The sequence below is a fragment of the Oncorhynchus clarkii genome, chromosome 5, assembly GCF_045791955.1.
Source record: "Oncorhynchus clarkii lewisi isolate Uvic-CL-2024 chromosome 5, UVic_Ocla_1.0, whole genome shotgun sequence".
Classification (NCBI taxonomy): Eukaryota; Metazoa; Chordata; class Actinopteri; order Salmoniformes; family Salmonidae; genus Oncorhynchus; species Oncorhynchus clarkii.
The window spans coordinates 92,947,915-92,967,822 of record NC_092151.1 but is presented as its reverse complement, the minus strand read 5'-3'; the positions used below and the strand labels follow the sequence as shown (position 1 = coordinate 92,967,822).

Here is a 19,908-nt window from a genome sequence, read left to right as displayed (position 1 = left end):
ACACAGGGGCCAGTCACCCATCCACACCATCTCATTATATAACAGAAGTTAACACAGGGGCCAGTCACCCATCCACACCTTCTCATTATATAACAGAAGTTAACACAGGGGCCAGTCACCCATCCACACCATCTCATTATATAACAGAAGTTAACACAGGGGGTCAGTCATCCATCCACACCATCTCATTATATAACAGAAGTTAACACAGGGGGCCAGTCATCCATCCACACCATCTCATTATATAACAGAAGTTAACACAGGGGCCAGTCATCCATCCACACCATCTCATTCTATAACAGAAGTTAACACAGGGGCCAGTCACCCATCCACACCATCTCATTATATAACAGAAGTTAACACAGGGGCCAGTCATCCATCCACACCATCTCATTATATAACAGAAGTTAACACGGAGGCCAGTCACCCATCCACACCATCTCATTCTATAACAGAAGTTAACACAGGGGGCCAGTCACCCATCCACACCATCTCATTATATAACAGAAGTTAACACAGGGGCCAGTCACCCATCCACACCATCTCATTATATAACAGAAGTTAACACAGGGGGCCAGTCATCCATCCACACCATCTCATTATATAACAGAAGTTAACACGGGGGCCAGTCACCCATCCACACCATCTCATTATATAACAGAAGTTAACACGGGGGCCAGTCACCCATCCACACCATCTCATTATATAACAGAAGTTAACACAGGGGCCAGTCATCCATCCACACTGAACATTATATAACAGAAGTTAACACAGGGGCCAGTCACCCATCCACACCTTCTCATTATATAACAGAAGTTAACACAGGGGCCAGTCACCCATCCACACCATCTCATTATATAACAGAAGTTAACACAGGGGCCAATCACCCATCCACACCTTCTCATTATATAACAGAAGTTAACACAGGGGCCAGTCACCCATCCACACCATCACATTATATAACAGAAGTTAACACAGGGGGTCAGTCATCCATCCACACCATCTCATTATATAACAGAAGTTAACACAGGGGCCAGTCACCCATCCACACCATCTCATTATATAACAGAAGTTAACACAGGGGCCAGTCACCCATCCACACCTTCTCATTATATAACAGAAGTTAACACAGGGGCCAGTCACCCATCCACACCATCTCATTATATAACAGAAGTTAACACGGGGGCCAGTCACCCATCCACACCATCTCATTATATAACAGAAGTTAACACAGGGGCCAGTCACCCATCCACACCATCTCATTATATAACAGAAGTTAACACAGGGGCCAGTCATCCATCCACACTGAACATTATATAACAGAAGTTAACACAGGGGCCAGTCACCCATCCACACCATCTCATTATAGAACAGAAGTTAACACAGGGGCCAGTCATCCATCCACACCATCTCATTATATAACAGAAGTTAACACAGGGGCCAGTCATCCATCCACACCATCTCATTATATAACAGAAGTTAACACAGGGGCCAGTCACCCATCCACACCATCTCATTATATAACAGAAGTTAACACAGTGGCCAATCACCCATCCACACCATCTCATTATATAACAGAAGTTAACACAGGGCCAGTCATCCATCCACACTGAACATTATATAACAGAAGTTAACACATGGGCCAGTCACCCATCCACACCTTCTCATTATATAACAGAAGTTAACACAGGGGCCAGTCACCCATCCACACCATCTCATTATATAACAGAAGTTAACACGGGGGCCAGTCACCCATCCACACCATCTCATTATATAACAGAAGTTAACACAGGGGCCAGTCACCCATCCACACCATCTCATTATATAACAGAAGTTAACACAGGGGCCAGTCACCCATCCACACCATCTCATTATATAACAGAAGTTAACACAGGGGCCAGTCACCCATCCACACCATCTCATTATATAACAAAAGTTAACACAGGGGCCAGTCATCCATCCACACCATCTCATTATATAACAGAAGTTAACACAGGGGCCAGTCACCCATCCACACCATCTCATTATATAACAGAAGTTAACACAGGGGCCAGTCACCCATCCACACCATCTCATTATATAACAGAAGTTAACACAGGGGCCAGTCATCCATCCACACTGAACATTATATAACAGAAGTTAACACAGGGGCCAGTCACCCATCCACACCATCTCATTATATAACAGAAGTTAACACAGGGGCCAGTCACCCATCCACACCTTCTCATTATATAACAGAAGTTAACACAGGGGCCAGTCACCCATCCACACCTTCTCATTATATAACAGAAGTTAACACAGGGGGCCAGTCACCCATCCACACCATCTCATTATATAACAGAAGTTAACACAGGGGCCAGTCACCCATCCACACCTTCTCATTATATAACAGAAGTTAACACAGGGGGCCAGTCACCCATCCACACCATCTCATTATATAACAGAAGTTAACACAGGGGGCCAGTCATCCATCCACACCATCTCATTATATAACAGAAGTTAACACAGGGGCCAGTCACCCATCCACACCATCTCATTATATAACAGAAGTTAACACAGGGGCCAGTCACCCATCCACACCATCTCATTATATAACAGAAGTTAACACAGGGGCCAGTCACCCATCCACACCATCTCATTATATAACAGAAGTTAACACAGGGGCCAGTCATCCATCCACACTGAACATTATATAACAGAAGTTAACACAGGGGCCAGTCACCCATCCACACCATCTCATTATATAACAGAAGTTAACACAGGGGCCAGTCACCCATCCACACCTTCTCATTATATAACAGAAGTTAACACAGGGGCCAGTCACCCATCCACACCTTCTCATTATATAACAGAAGTTAACACAGGGGGCCAGTCACCCATCCACACCATCTCATTATATAACAGAAGTTAACACAGGGGCCAGTCACCCATCCACACCTTCTCATTATATAACAGAAGTTAACACAGGGGGCCAGTCACCCATCCACACCATCTCATTATATAACAGAAGTTAACACAGGGGGCCAGTCATCCATCCACACCATCTCATTATATAACAGAAGTTAACACAGGGGCCAGTCACCCATCCACACCATCTCATTATATAACAGAAGTTAACACAGGGGGCCAGTCATCCATCCACACCATCTCATTATATAACAGAAGTTAACACAGGGGCCAGTCACCCATCCACACCATCTCATTATATAACAGAAGTTAACACAGGGGCCAGTCACCCATCCACACCATCTCATTATATAACAGAAGTTAACACAGGGGCCAGTCATCCATCCACACTGAACATTATATAACAGAAGTTAACACAGGGGCCAGTCACCCATCCACACCATCTCATTATATAACAGAAGTTAACACAGGGGCCAGTCACCCATCCACACCTTCTCATTATATAACAGAAGTTAACACAGGGGCCAGTCACCCATCCACACCTTCTCATTATATAACAGAAGTTAACACAGGGGGCCAGTCACCCATCCACACCATCTCATTATATAACAGAAGTTAACACAGGGGCCAGTCACCCATCCACACCTTCTCATTATATAACAGAAGTTAACACAGGGGGCCAGTCACCCATCCACACCATCTCATTATATAACAGAAGTTAACACAGGGGGCCAGTCATCCATCCACACCATCTCATTATATAACAGAAGTTAACACAGGGGCCAGTCACCCATCCACACCATCTCATTATATAACAGAAGTTAACACAGGGGCCAGTCACCCATCCACACCATCTCATTATATAACAGAAGTTAACACAGGGGCCAGTCACCCATCCACACCATCTCATTATATAACAGAAGTTAACACAGGGGCCAGTCATCCATCCACACTGAACATTATATAACAGAAGTTAACACAGGGGCCAGTCACCCATCCACACCATCTCATTATATAACAGAAGTTAACACAGGGGCCAGTCACCCATCCACACCTTCTCATTATATAACAGAAGTTAACACAGGGGCCAGTCACCCATCCACACCTTCTCATTATATAACAGAAGTTAACACAGGGGGCCAGTCACCCATCCACACCATCTCATTATATAACAGAAGTTAACACAGGGGCCAGTCACCCATCCACACCTTCTCATTATATAACAGAAGTTAACACAGGGGGCCAGTCACCCATCCACACCATCTCATTATATAACAGAAGTTAACACAGGGGGCCAGTCATCCATCCACACCATCTCATTATATAACAGAAGTTAACACAGGGGCCAGTCACCCATCCACACCATCTCATTATATAACAGAAGTTAACACAGGGGGCCAGTCATCCATCCACACCATCTCATTATATAACAGAAGTTAACACAGGGGCCAGTCACCCATCCACACCATCTCATTATATAACAGAAGTTAACACAGGGGCCAGTCATCCATCCACACCATCTCATTATATAACAGAAGTTAACACAGGGGCCAGTCACCCATCCACACCATCTCATTATATAACAGAAGTTAACACAGGGGCCAGTCACCCATCCACACCATCTCATTATATAACAGAAGTTAACACAGGGGCCAGTCATCCATCCACACTGAACATTATATAACAGAAGTTAACACAGGGGCCAGTCACCCATCCACACCATCTCATTATATAACAGAAGTTAACACAGGGGGCCAGTCACCCATCCACACTGAACATTATATAACAGAAGTTAACACAGGGGCCAGCCATCCATCCACACTGAACATGATGGTTATTACCAATTGAATCCCCGTATTTTTTTTTTATTTTTTTCTGCTCTTTTGCACACCAGTATTTCTACTTACACATCCTCATCTGTACATCTATCACTCCAGTGTTAATTGCTCAATTGTAATTATTTTGCCTATTTATTGCCTTACCTCCTTACTTCATTTGCACAAATTGCATACAGATTTTCTATTGTGTTATTGACTAGACGTTTGTTTATGTGTAACTCTGCGTTGTTGTTTTTGTCACGCTGTTTTGCTTTATCTTGGCCAGGTCGCAGTTGTAAATGAGAACTTGTTCTCAACTAGCCTACCTGGTTAAATAAAGGTTAGATAAAAAAATATATAAACAAATATAAAATGTCCCATTACCTTCTACCCCTCCAGGAGCAGCTGTGGTCTGCCCTGAAGGCTGGTCAGATTGACATGGTTGTGTCAGATCACTCCCCCTGCACACCAGACCTGAAGAGATTGGACTGTGGGGATTTCACTCAGGCCTGGGGAGGGATCTCCTCCTTACAGTTCGGTAAGTGAGATCAATAAGAGATCCATTAAAGATCCAGTAGAGATCCATTAGAGATCCAGTAGATATCCATTAGAGATCCATTAAAGATTCAGTAGAGATCCATTAGAGATCCATTAAAGATCCAGTAGAGATCCATTAAAGATCCAGTGTATCCATTAGAGATCCAGTAGAGATCCATTAGAGATCCATTAAAGATCCAGTGGATCCATTAGAGATCCATTAAAGATCCAGTGGATCCATTAGAGTTCCATTAAAGATCCAGGTGATCCATTGGAGATCCATTAAAATCCATTCAAGATCCATTAAAGATCAAGTGGATCTATTAGCGATCCATTAAAGATCCAGTGGATCCATTAGAGATCCATTAGAGATCATTTAAGGATCCAGTAAAGATCCAGTAGAGATTCATTAGAGATCCAGTGGATCCATTAGAGATCCATTAAAGATCCAGTGGATCCAGTAGAGATCCATTAGAGATCAAGTAGAGATCCATTAAAGATCCAGTAGAGATCCAGTAGAGATCCCTTAGAGATCAATTAGAGATCCATTAAAGATCCAGTAGAGATCCATGAAAGATTAAGTGGATCCATTAGAGATCCATTAAGATCCATTATAGATCCATTAGAGATTCATTAAAGATCCAGTAGAGATTCATTAGAGATCCAGTGGATCTATTAGAGATCCATTGGATCCATTAGAGATCCATTAAAAATACAGTGGATCCAGTAGAGATCCAGTAGAGATCCAATAGAGATCCATTAAAGATCCATTAAAGATCCAGTGAGATCCATTTGAGATCCAGTGGATCCATTAGAGATCCAGTAGATAACTATTAGAGAGCCATTAAAAATCCAGTAGAGATCCATTAGAGAGCCATTAAAGATCCATTAAAGATCCAGTAGATCCATTAGAGATCCGTCAGAGATCCATTTGAGATCAGTCAGAGATCCAGTAGAGATCCATTAGAGATCCATTAGCTATTAGCCATACCTTGCCATCTATATATAGTATTTTCTGTGTGAGTAGTTACACATGGGGGGGCAGGGTAGCCTAGTAGTTAGAGCATTGGGCTAGTAACCGGAAGGTTGCAAGGTACAAATCTGTCGTTCTGCCCCTGAACAGGCAGTTAACCCACTGTTCCTAGGCCGTCATTGAAAATACGAATTTGTTCTTAACTGACTTGCCTAGTTAAGTAAAGGTCAAATAAATTTAAAAAAAACATAGAAGCCTCATGTCCAACCATAGAAATATAATAAATTCTAATAGATTCACACATAAATCCCTAATGTCCAACCATAGAAATATGATATAATCTAATGGATTCACACATAGAAGCCTAATATCCAACCACAGAAATATAATACATTCTAATAGATTATATTTCTATGTGTCTGTCAGAGGCACCAAATGAAAAGGTATCTATCGTGTTGTTCTGTAAAATGTATTTATATCTTTTCATATACCATAAATTAATCATTCATTAAACCATGCCTTGTCTGTTGGCAAAGCCTCTAAACTCTGCTCCTGATGTTACTACTAATCCAGTCTCCTGCTACACGACAAAGTCCACAAGGAGATAAGCATAAAATACAGCGCTAGTTTACAAGACAGTTTAATTATTTACTGGCCAGTCACAGTGAACAGAGAAGAGGTCTGATCAAAGACTCCTGGCTTCGTGTGGTGGTTCATTTCTTTACTATAAAATGAGGAGAGGCGAACATATCACACAAGTCAGAGTTATAGTTAAACTAAATCTTTATTCACTTATTAATAAGGGAGCAAGTCAATACAACACACATATATAAAGTGAATCGATTGAGTACAATAACGATGGCTGGTCGAATGAATCACCCTCAGATGAGTCGTTGAGAGCCCCGAGACAAAGGTACAAAGGTGTTTTATAGCCAAGATACACCCTCTTCAAGCTACATGACAAACAACAGATGTATGGAATGGGTCACAAGGTTAAGATTTGTATGAAAGATACTTATAATGCACAGCAGACGGTATCTGCTGTAAAAAAAAAAAAAAACTGTTCTCGTTGTGTAGAGATCATGGTCTGGCCCTGGTGGTCATCTGGCCCTGGTGGTCATCTGGCCCTGGTGGTCATCTGGCCCTGGTGGTCATCTCTCCCTGGTACCGTATAGAACAGAAACATTAACTCATGCTTTGGAACACGGTCTTGTTAGGTTTATCACCCCAAAGCATCGTAATCCCCCCCCCCCTCCCTCTCCCAGGCTATAGTATGTATTCAACCCTCCCTCTCCCAGGCTATAGTATGTATTCCACCCTCCCTCTCTCAGGCTATAGTATGTATTCAACCCTCCCTCTCCCAGGCTATAGTATGTATTCCACCCTCCCTCTCCCAGGCTATAGTATGTATTCAACCCTCCCTCTCCCAGGCTATACAGTGCCTTGCGAAAGTATTCGGCCCCCTTGAACTTTGCGACCTTTTACCACATTTCAGGCTTCAAACATAAAGATATAAAACTGTATTTTTTTGTGAAGAATCAACAACAAGTGGGACACAATCATGAAGTGGAACGACATTTATTGGATATTTCAAACTTTTTTAACAAATCAAAAACTGAAAAATTGGGCGTGCAAAATTATTCAGCCCCTTTACTTTCAGTGCAGCAAACTCTCTCCAGAAGTTCAGTGAGGATCTCTGAATGGTCCAATGTTGACCTAAATGACTAATGATGATAAATACAATCCACCTGTGTGTAATCAAGTCTCCGTATAAATGCACCTGCACTGTGATAGTCTCAGAGGTCCGTTAAAAGCGCAGAGAGCATCATGAAGAACAAGGAACACACCAGGCAGGTCCGAGATACTGTTGTGAAGAAGTTTAAAGCCGGATTTGGATACAAAAAGATTTCCCAAGCTTTAAACATCCCAAGGAGCACTGTGCAAGCGATAATATTGAAATGGAAGGAGTATCAGACCACTGCAAATCTACCAAGACCTGGCCGTCCCTCTAAACTTTCAGCTCATACAAGGAGAAGACTGATCAGAGATGCAGCCAAGAGGCCCATGATCACTCTGGATGAACTGCAGAGATCTACAGCTGAGGTGGGAGACTCTGTCCATAGGACAACAATCAGTCGTATATTGCACAAATCTGGCCTTTATGGAAGAGTGGCAAGAAAAAAGCCATTTCTTAAAGATATCCATACAAAGTGTCGTTTAAAGTTTGCCAGAAGCCACCTGGGAGACACACCAAACATGTGGAAGAAGGTGCTCTGGTCAGATGAAACCAAAATTGAACTTTTTGGCAACAATGCAAAACGTTATGTTTGGCGTAAAAGCAACACAGCTGAACACACCATCCCCACGGTCAAACATGGTGGTGGCAGCATCATGGTTTGGGCCTGCTTTTCTTCAGCAGGGACAGGGAAGATGGTTAAAATTGATGGGAAGATGGATGGAGCCAAATACAGGACCATTCTGGAAGAAAACCTGATGGAGTCTGCAAAAGACCTGAGACTGGGACAGAGATTTGTCTTCCAACAAGACAATGATCCAAAACATAAAGCAAAATCTACAATGGAATGGTTCAAAAATAAACATATCCAGGTGTTAGAATGGCCAAGTCAAAGTCCAGACCTGAATCCAATCGAGAATCTGTGGAAAGAACTGAAAACTGCTGTTCACAAATGCTCTCCATCCAACCTCACTGAGCTCGAGCTGTTTTGCAAGGAGGGATGGGAAAAAATGTCAGTCTCTCGATGTGCAAAACTGATAGAGACATACCCCAAGCGACTTACAGCTGTAATCGCAGCAAAAGGTGGTGCTACAAAGTATTAACTTAAGGGGGTTGAATAATTTTGCACGCCCAATTTTTCAGTTTTTGATTTGTTAAAAAAGTTTGAAATATCCAATAAATGTCGTTCCACTTCATGATTGTGTCCCACTTGTTGTTGATTCTTCACAAAAAAATACAGTTTTATATCTTTATGTTTGAAGCCTGAAATGTGGCAAAAGGTCGCAAAGTTCAAGGGGGCCGAATACTTTCGCAAGGCACTGTAGTATGTATTCCACCCTCCCTCTCCCAGGCTATAGTATGTATTCCACCCTCCCTCTCCCAGGCTATAGTATGTATTCAACCCTCCCTCTCCCAGGCTATAGTATGTATTCCACCCTCCCTCTCCCAGGCTATAGTATGTATTCAACCCTCCCTCTCCCAGGCTATAGTGTGTATTCAGCTCTCCCCCTGTCTTCTCTTGAGAGCCATGTCTGCCTACGGCGGCTTTTCTCAATAGCAAGGCTATGCTCTCTCTCTCACTCTCTCTCTGTATATATCTGTCTCTGTCTGTCTGTCTGTCTCTCTCTCTCTCTCTCTCTCTCTCTCTCTCTCTCTCTCAATTAAATTAAATTCAATTCAAGGGGCTTTATTGGCATGGGAAACATATGTTAACATTGCCAAAGCAAGTGAGGTGGATAATATACAAAAGTGAAATAAACAGTAAAAACTAACAGTAAACATTACACATACAGAAGTTTCAAAACAATCAAGACATTACAAGTGTCATATTATGTATATATACAGAGTTGTAACAATGTACACATGGTTAAAGTACACAAGGGAAAAATAAATAAGCATAAATATGGGTTGTATTTACAATGGTGTTTGTTCTTCACTGGTTGACCTTTTCTTGTGGCAACAGGTCACTAATCTTGCTGCGGTGTCTCTAATATGGTCAGACAATGGGCAGGAGGTTAGGAAGTGCAGCTCAGTTTCCTCATTTTGTCTCTATCTGTCTCTCTCTCTATTTACAAAGCCATTTTGGGTTTACTACCTTTTTATTTGTGCATTTTTATTGTTCAAGAATGTGGTGGGTACTCTCTTCGTTCGCTGGACTTTATCCTGCTAACTGTTCCAAATGTCCGAACTGAATTTGGTAAAAGGGCTTTAATGCCCTCTGCGCCATCGTCTTGGAACGCCTTACAAAATACTTTTAAACTGGAAGAACTTGTCCCGATTGGTGTTTTTAAATCACTGATGAAGGATTTCAAGGCTGATTCCCTGACCTGTAAATGTTTTTAATTAGCTGTTTTATACTCTTGTGAATTCAATAGTTTTTACTAGATTACTTGTAGTTTTTCATGTTGTCTGTCTGTAATTTTTTCGTAATGACTTGATGCTGCCTATCTTGGCCAGGACGCTCTTGAAAAATATATTTTAATCTCAATGAGCCTTTCCTGGTTAAATAAAGGTTAAATAAAATACAAAAAATTGTCTCTCTCTATTGTCTCTGTCTCTCTCTGTATTGTCTCTGTCTCTGTCTATCTGTCTCGCTCTATGTCTGTCTCTCACTATCTCAGGTCTGTCTCTGTTCTGGACGTCAGCCAGTAAGAAGGGTTTCACTCTGCCAGACGTGGTGAGGCTCCTCTGCCAGCGCACTGCACAACTCTGTCGCCTTGACAACCAGAAGGGGAGCCTTGTTCCCGGTCACGATGCAGACCTGGTCATATGGGACCCAGAGAAGGAGTTTGAGGCTAGTATTATAGGAGAGGGATTCACTAAGACGAAGAACACACAGTCTTTCATTGTATCACAACTGTTAATTTGTTGGTTTTGTGCTCAGCTATTATTTTATATTTCCATTGATGACTTTCCACAGGTGAAAGACGCAAGTATGCATCACAAAAATAAGGTGAGATAACATAAACCATGGGTACAATACCCTACACAATATTAAAATATGAAGATCAGTCCAGACTATACATATAAAGCCTTCACAATCTACTGAAGGCAATGATCCTGGTTGACGAACTCCCCCCCACCCCACCCCACCCCCCATCTCTCTCTCCAGCTAACTCCCTACCTGGGCCTGACGTTGCTTGGGGAGGTGAGTGTCACCATCGTCCGAGGCAGAGTGGTGTACAAGCAGGGTTCCTTCTCTCCTACGCCCCTGGGGAAGCATCTCCTCCTCCCCCAGGGGACGACCCAGGTCTCCCTGTGTGATGGAGAGAAGACCGAGGGGACCCAGGCCTCACGGTGATGGAGAGAAGACCGAGGGGACCCAGGCCTCACTGTGACTCCCTGGAAAACAGTGGCAAGACATGTTACCGAGGGGACAATCCTGGCTGCATAAATACAATACAATTAAATAAATGGACCATGGGGGGGGGGGGGGGGGGTGGCTTGTGTGTCTCAAAGTTCATATGCTTGACTGTTGTTTTAAGATGTTTCAATAAACAAAGTAATGTCTTTCAAAAGGAGATTTGTGTCTATATTCCATTACTCCCTCCACCTAAATCGAGTCAATTCCATAGTACAACAGTTAAGGAACTAGAGGAGAGTGGTGGAGGGTGGGGGTGGGGTGGGGGGGGGGGGGGGGGGGTTAATCTCCTGTGCCTGCCCCCTGCCTCTCCGTGTCACTGAGTAATCTCTGACCAAACTGACACTGTCAGAAATCTAGGAAGCATATCAGCTCTTAAACACCCTGAATCAAAGACGACAGGACAGAATCCCATGATCACACAAACACATGTTTTACTAGGATATCAAGATCATCATTTTTACCATTAGGTTTTAGGACTGAATGGAAAAGTCAGTATCTGCTGAATATGGCCTACAGTATAAGATATGACCTACAGTATAAGATATGGCCTACAGTATAAGATATGGCCTACAGTATAAGATATGGCCTACAGTATAAGATATGGCCTACAGTATAAGATATGACCTACAGTATAAGATATGACCTACAGTATAAGATATGACCTATAGTATAAGACAGTATAAGATATGACCTACAGTATAAGATATGGCCTACAGTATAAGATATGGCCTACAGTATAAGACAGTATAAGATATGACCTACAGTATAAGATATGACCTACAGTATAAGATATGGCCTACAGTATAAGATATGGCCTACAGTATAAGATATGGCCTACAGTATAAGATATGGCCTACGGTATAAGATATGGCCTACAGTATAAGACAGTATAAGATATGGCCTACAGTATAAGATATGACCTACAGTATAAGATATGGCCTACAGTATAAGATATGACCTACAGTATAAGATATTGCCTACAGTATAAGATATGACCTACAGTATAAGATATGGCCTACAGTATAAGATATGGCCTACAGTATAAGATATGGCCTACGGTATAAGATATGGCCTACAGTATAAGACAGTATAAGATATGGCCTACAGTATAAGATATGACCTACAGTATAAGACAGTATAAGATATGGCCTACAGTATAAGACAGTATAAGATATGACCTACAGTATAAGACAGTATAAGACAGTATAAGATATGACCTACAGTATAAGACAGTATAAGATATGACCTACAGTATAAGATATGACCTACAGTATAAGACAGTATAAGACAGTATAAGATATGACCTACAGTATAAGACAGTATAAGATATGGCCTACAGTATAAGATATGGCCTACAGTATAAGATATGGCCTACAGTATAAGATATGACCTACAGTATAAGATATGACCTACAGTATAAGATATGACCTACAGTATAAGATATTGCCTACAGTATAAGATATGACCTACAGTATAAGATATGGCCTACGGTATAAGATATGACCTACAGTATAAGATATGGCCTACAGTATAAGATATGGCCTACAGTATAAGACAGTATAAGATATGGCCTACAGTATAAGATATGGCCTACAGTATAAGATATGGCCTACAGTATAAGATATGGCCTACAGTATAAGATATGACCTACAGTATAAGATATGGCCTACAGTATAAGATATGGCCTACAGTATAAAATATGGCCTACAGTATAAGATATGGCCTACGGTATAAGATATGGCCTACAGTATAAGACAGTATAAGATATGGCCTACAGTATAAGATATGACCTACAGTATAAGATATGGCCTACAGTATAAGATATGACCTACAGTATAAGATATGGCCTACAGTATAAGATATGACCTACAGTATAAGATATTGCCTACAGTATAAGATATGACCTACAGTATAAGATATGGCCTACAGTATAAGATATGGCCTACAGTATAAGATATGGCCTACGGTATAAGATATGGCCTACAGTATAAGACAGTATAAGATATGGCCTACAGTATAAGATATGACCTACAGTATAAGACAGTATAAGATATGGCCTACAGTATAAGACAGTATAAGATATGACCTACAGTATAAGACAGTATAAGACAGTATAAGATATGACCTACAGTATAAGACAGTATAAGATATGGCCTACAGTATAAGATATGGCCTACAGTATAAGATATGGCCTACAGTATAAGATATGACCTACAGTATAAGATATGGCCTACAGTATAAGATATGACCTACAGTATAAGATATGACCTACAGTATAAGATATGACCTACAGTATAAGATATTGCCTACAGTATAAGATATGACCTACAGTATAAGATATGGCCTACAGTATAAGATATGACCTACAGTATAAGATATGGCCTACAGTATAAGATATGACCTACAGTATAAGACAGTATAAGATATGACCTACAGTATAAGATATGGCCTACAGTATAAGATATGGCCTACGGTATAAGATATGACCTACAGTATAAGATATTGCCTACAGTATAAGATATGACCTACAGTATAAGATATGACCTACAGTATAAGATATGACCTACAGTATAGGTCACTGCAGTCGAGTCAGGGGAGGGCGTTCTCACTGCAGTCGAGTCAGGGGAGGGGGGGGGTTCTCACTGCAGTCGAGTCAGGGGAGGGGGTTCTCACTGCAGTCGAGTCAGGGGGGGGGGGGGGGGTTCTCACTGCAGTCAAGTCAGGGGAGGGGGTTCTCACTGCAGTCGAGTCAGGGGAGGGGAGGGGGTTCTCACTGCAGTCGAGTCAGGGGAGGGGGGGGTTCTCACTGCAGTCGAGTCAGGGGAGGGGGGGGGGGGGGTTCTCACTGCAGTCAAGTCAGGGGAGCGGGTTCTCACTGCAGTCGAGTCAGGGGAGGGGAGGGGTTCTCACTGCAGTCGAGTCAGGGTTGGGGGGGGTTCTCACTGCAGTCGAGTCAGGGGAGGTGGGGGGTTCTCACTGCAGTCGAGTCAGGGGAGGGGGTTCTCACTGCAGTCGAGTCAGGGGAGGGGAGGGGGTTCTCACTGCAGTACAGCCAGGGGGGGGGGGGGGGGGGTTCTCACTGCAGTAGAGTCAGGGGAGGGGAGGGGGTTCTCACTGCAGTAGAGTCAGGGGAGGGGGGGTTCTTACTGCAGTTGAGTCAGGGGAGGGGGGTTCTCACTGCAGTACAGTCAGGGGAGGGGGTTCTCACTGCAGTCAATGGGATCTCGGGATAACGGGCAGCGGAGATGGCAGAGAGGATAGGCACTTGATTAGCATGTGGGGAGGGGGATTAATAGTAATAGTTCTGACCAGGGCCCTGTTCCCTATGTAGAGTAATAGTTCTGACCAGGCCCTGTTCCCTATGTAGAGTAACAGTTCTGACCAGGGCCCTGTTCCCTATGTAGAGTAATAGTTCTGACCAGGCCCTGTTCCCTATGTAGAGTAATAGCTCTGACCAGGGCCCTGTTCCCTATGTAGAGTAATAGCTCTGACCAGGCCCTGTTCCCTATGCAGAGTAATAGTTCTGACCAGGGCCCTGTTCCCTATGTAGAGTAATAGTTCTGACCAGGGCCCTGTTCCCTATGTAGAGTAATAGCTCTGACCAGGGCCAATCTCTTTCTGTGCATCAAGACTGGTATTTCTGTTCTGTCGTGTCACTGTTTCTCCCCAGGCCCTTGGCCAAACACAAGCCTGTGCTGTTCTTCCCACGGAGAATCCTCCACTGTAGTAGTTCATCCACTAGATGGTAGTGGAGACATATGACACAAATTAGAGCCCCTTAATCCACCTCTGCAGCTCCCATTTCAATATAAATGGATATAAAGCACAAGACCATATAGAGCATAAAGTTATTACATATTATATAAAGTAGTGCCTCTATTTTCTTTCTACAAGACACAACTGTCTGTCTCTCGTTGACTGTGTGGCTTCAATGGGAAGGTGTGGTGGTGAAATTGGCAAGAGAATGTAATTCCATTGAATGGAATGTGGTTCCTTAGGTTCATCGCGTAAGGCGTCGTAAATCTGCTGTCCGTGTTAAATCTCAGAAGCTCCTCTCAGTTCACACAGACACAATAGAGTTCTGAGAACCCTTAATTCTGTTGCATAAAACAACCATTTGATGCAATTACAGTATCATAACATTATCTTGTAATTTCACCACCATAAAATCAAATCAAATCAAATGTATTTATATAGCCCTTCTTACATCAGCTGATATCTCAAAGTGCTGTACAGAAACCCAGCCTAAAACCCCAAACAGCAAGTAATGCAGGTGTAGAAGCACGGTGGCTAGGAAAAACTCCCTAGAAAGGCCCAAACCTAGGAAGTTTGCTTTTCATAGCCGATCAGTCAGAGTATCTTTACCGCTCCTGCCAGGTAGTCCTACAGGCCTATTGGTATCATTAAGGACAGTTACCTGTACAGGCCTATTGGTATCATTAAGGACAGTTACCTGTACAGGCCTATTGGTATCATTAAGGACAGTTACCTGTACAGGCCTATTGGTATCATTAAGGACAGTTACCTGTACAGGCCTATTGGTATCATTAAGGACAGTTACCTGTACAGGCCTATTGGTATCATTAAGGACAGTTACCTGTACAGGCCTATTGGTATCATTAAGGACAGTTACCTGTATAGGCTGGAATGATGATGGAATGATACCAATAGGCAAGTATACCTTCTTTGTGCAACTGGCTCACTGACCTGTCATGTGACTCTTTCCCCAGGTGCTACGTGTGGGACTGATGGGTTGTCACGGCAACAAAGCCAGTGTTGACATGGTGCTGGAGGCATTGACAGATGCTCTCAAACACTGCCATAAGAGCAAGGCCAAAGTCTGTATCAACATTGTAAACCTTCTCTGACAGGCTAAAACATGTACTGTCATCAGAGTAAGGTATAACATGGCTGTCTCGAAGTCCGTTTAAGTTGTTGTGTGGTGGATGGAGAAAATTCATTCACTTCATCCATTTCTACTGTTCTTTGATTTAGTCTCTCTCCCTTCTCATATAAAGTTAGGATTCATGAGATACCCTGTACGAGCTTTTGTGCACAATCCCCTTCAGTGTCATAAATGTTAAGTATTTGGTTACGTTTCAAGAGTGTGCAGAAGGGAAAAATATCGTTTTCCAGATGAAGGGAAATACTGCAACTGTGGAGGTGAAAATGCACCTGAATTCTTGGAGTGCCCTGATAGGGTGAAGGAGAATGAGGTGTCAAGGGTAAGGAGTGCCCTGATAGGGTGAAGGAGAATGAGGTGGCAAGAGTAATGAGTTTCCTGTTAGGGTGAAGGAGAATGAGGTGGCAAGAGTAATGAGTTTCCTGTTAGGGTGAAGGAGAATGAGGTGTCAAGGGTAAGGAGTGCCCTGATAGGGTGAAGGAGAATGAGGTGGCAAGAGTAATGAGTTTCCTGTTAGGGTGAAGAAGAATGAGGTGGCAAGAGTAATGAGTTTCCTGTTAGGATGAAGGAGAATGAGGTGGCAAGAGTAATGAGTTTCCTGTTAGGGTGAAGGAGAATGAGGTGGCAAGGGTAATGAGTTTCCTGTTAGGGTGAAGGAGAATGAGGTGGCAAGAGTAATGAGTGCCCTGATAGGGTGAAGGAGAATGAGGTGGCAAGAGTAATGAGTGCCCTGTTAGGGTGAAGGAGAATGAGGTGGCAAGGGTAAGGAGTTTCCTGATAGGGTGAAGGAGAATGAGGTGGCAAGGGTAAGGAGTGCCCTGATAGGGTGAAGGAGAATGAGGTGGCAAGAGTAATGAGTGCCCTGATAAGGTGAAGGAGAATGAGGTGGCAAGGGTAAGGAGTGCCCTGATAGGGTGAAGGAGAATGAGGTGGCAAGGGTAAGGAGTTTCCTGTTAGGGTGAAGGAGAATGAGGTGGCAAGAGTAATGAGTTTCCTGTTAGGGTGAAGGAGAATGAGGTGGCAAGGGTAAGGAGTGCCCTGATAGGGTGAAGGAGAATGAGGTGGCAAGAGTAATGAGTTTCCTGTTAGGGTGAAGGAGAATGAGGTGGCAAGAGTAATGAGTTTCCTGGTAGGGTGAAGGAGAATGAGGTGGCAAGAGTAATGAGTTTCCTGTTGATGTCACCTGTTAAATCCACTCCAGACAGGTTATAGGATCATTTTTAAACCTTGAGACATTGATTGTGTATGTGTGCCATTCAGAGGGTGAATAAGCAAGACAAAAGACTTGTGAACGAGGTATGGTAGTAGGTTTCAGGCACACCGGTTTGTATCAAGAACTGCAACGCTGCTGTGTTTTTCACACTCAACAGCTTCCTGTGTGTATCAAGAATGGTTCACCACCCAGAAGACATGCCAGAGACCATGCCCCAACCATACAGCTCAGTGTTCAATATAACCATTTAGCTCAGTGTTCAGTAGAGCCATACAGCTCAGTGTTCAATATAACCATTTAGCTCAGTGTTCAGTAGAGCCATACAGCTCAGTGTTCAATATAACCATTTAGCTCAGTGTTCAGTAGAGCCATACAGCTCAGTGTTCAATATAACCATTTAGCTCAGTGTTCAGTAGAGCCATACAGCTCAGTGTTCAATATAACCATTTAGCTCAGTGTTCAGTAGAGCCATACAGCTCAGTGTTCAATATAACCATTTAGCTCAGTGTTCAGTAGAGCCATACAGCTCAGTGTTCAATATAACCATTTAGCTCAGTGTTCAGTAGAGCCATACAGCTCAGTGTTCAATATAACCATTTAGCTCAGTGTTCAGTAGAGCCATACAGCTCAGTGTTCAATATAACCATTTAGCTCAGTGTTCAGTAGAGCCATACAGCTCAGTGTTCAATATAACCATTTAGCTCAGTGTTCAGTAGAGCCATACAGCTCAGTAACCATATAACACAGTATTCAGTATAACCATATTACACACAAATACAGACAAATGTAAAGGGATGAATAGAATATGTACATATAAGTATATGGATGAGCGATGGCCGTGCGGCACAGGCAAGATGCAGTAGATGGTATAGAGTACAGTATTAGCATATGAGATGAGTAATGTAGGATATGTAAACATGATATAAAATGGCTTTATTTAAAGTGACTAGTGATACCTTTATTAAGTCCACTTCTTTAGTGGCCAGAGATTTGAGTCTGTTTGTTGGCAGCAGCCTCTCCATGTTAGTGATGGCTGTTTAACAGTTCACTACCCACAGGACATCCCAGAAGGCCTTGAGATAGAAGCTGTTTTTCAGTCTCTCGGTCCCAGCTTTGATGCACCTGTACTGGCCTCGCCTTCTGGATGGTAATGGGGTGAACAGACATTCTAAACTCAGCAAAAAAATAAACGTCCTCTCACTGTCAACTGCGTTTATTTTCAGCAAACTTAACATGTGTAAATATTTGTATGAACATAACAAGATTCAAAAACTGAGACATACATTGAACAAGTTCCACAGACATGTGACTAACAGAAATTGAATAATGTGTCCCTTGACAGAGAGGGGGGGGGGGGGGGGGGGTGTCAAAATCAAAAGTAACAGTCAGTATTCGGTGTGGCCAACAACTGCATTAAGTACTGCAGTGCAGCTCCTCCTCATGGACTGCGCCAGATTTGCCAGTTCTTACTGTGAGATGTTACCCCACTCTTCCACCTAGGCACCTGCAAGTTCCCGGACAGATTGCCTGCAATGACAACAAGCTCAGTCCGATGATGCTGTGACACACCGCCCCAGACCATGACGGACCCTCCATCTCCAAATCGAATCCGCCCCAGAGTACAGGTTTCGGTATAACGCTCATTCCTTCAACGATAAATGTGAATCCGACCATCACCCCTGGTGAGACAGAACTGCGACTCGTCAGTGAAGAGCACTTTTTGCCAGTCCTGTCTGGTCCAGCGACATTGAGTTTGTGCCCATAGGCGACGTTGTTGCCGGTGATGTCTGGTGAGGACCTGCCTTACAATAGGCCTACAAGCCCTCAGTCCAGCCTCTCTCAGCCTATTGTGGACAGTCTGAGCACTGATGGAGGGATTGTGTGTTCCTGGTGTAACTCGGGCAATTGTTGTTGCCATCCTGTACCTGTCCCGTAGGTGTGATGTTTGGATGTACCAATCCTGTGCAGGTGTTGTTACAAGTGGTCTGCCACAGCGAGGACGTTCAACTGTCCGTCCTGTCTCCCTGTCGAGCTGTCTTAGGCGTCTCACAGTACGGACATTGCAATTTGTTGCCCTGGCCACATCTGCAGTCCTCATGCCTCCTTGCAGCATGCCTAAGGCACGTTCACGCAGATCAGCAGGGACCCTGAGCATCTTTCTTTTGGTGTTTTTCAGAGTCAGTCGAAAGGCCTCTTTAGTGTCCTAGGTTTTCATAACTGTGACCTTAGTTTACCTTCTGTAAGCTGTTAGTGTCTTAATGACGTTCCACAGGTGATTGTTCATTAATTGTTTATGGTTCATTGAACATGCATGGAAAACAGTGTTTAAACTCTTTACAATCAAGATCTGTGAAGTTATTTGGATTTTATTTTTTTTTAAAAGACGTTTCTGTTTTTTCTGAGTTTACTTACTTTACAGAGCAGCATTAAAAAGTTTGCGTTTTGACCACGTGCTTTAA

General features: G+C 43.1%; 1 protein-coding gene across 2 annotated transcripts in view; it reads left to right on the top strand.

The window, feature by feature from the left end:
- LOC139410288 (allantoinase, mitochondrial) overlaps positions 1–11,490 on the top strand; it is a 36,929-nt gene extending 25,439 nt beyond the window's left edge. The window contains exons 8-11 of one of the 2 annotated variants that reach the window (XM_071155776.1): positions 5,124–5,262; positions 10,591–10,763; positions 10,890–10,922; positions 11,082–11,490. In XM_071155776.1, coding sequence (XP_071011877.1) covers positions 5,124–5,262; positions 10,591–10,763; positions 10,890–10,922; positions 11,082–11,270 — 534 coding nt within the window. In that variant the 3' untranslated portion in view covers positions 11,271–11,490. The remainder of the gene's footprint in view (positions 1–5,123; positions 5,263–10,590; positions 10,764–10,889; positions 10,923–11,081) is intronic. The other variant, XM_071155777.1, reaches the window with a different exon arrangement.
- The last annotated feature ends 8,418 nt before the right edge of the window (positions 11,491–19,908 follow it).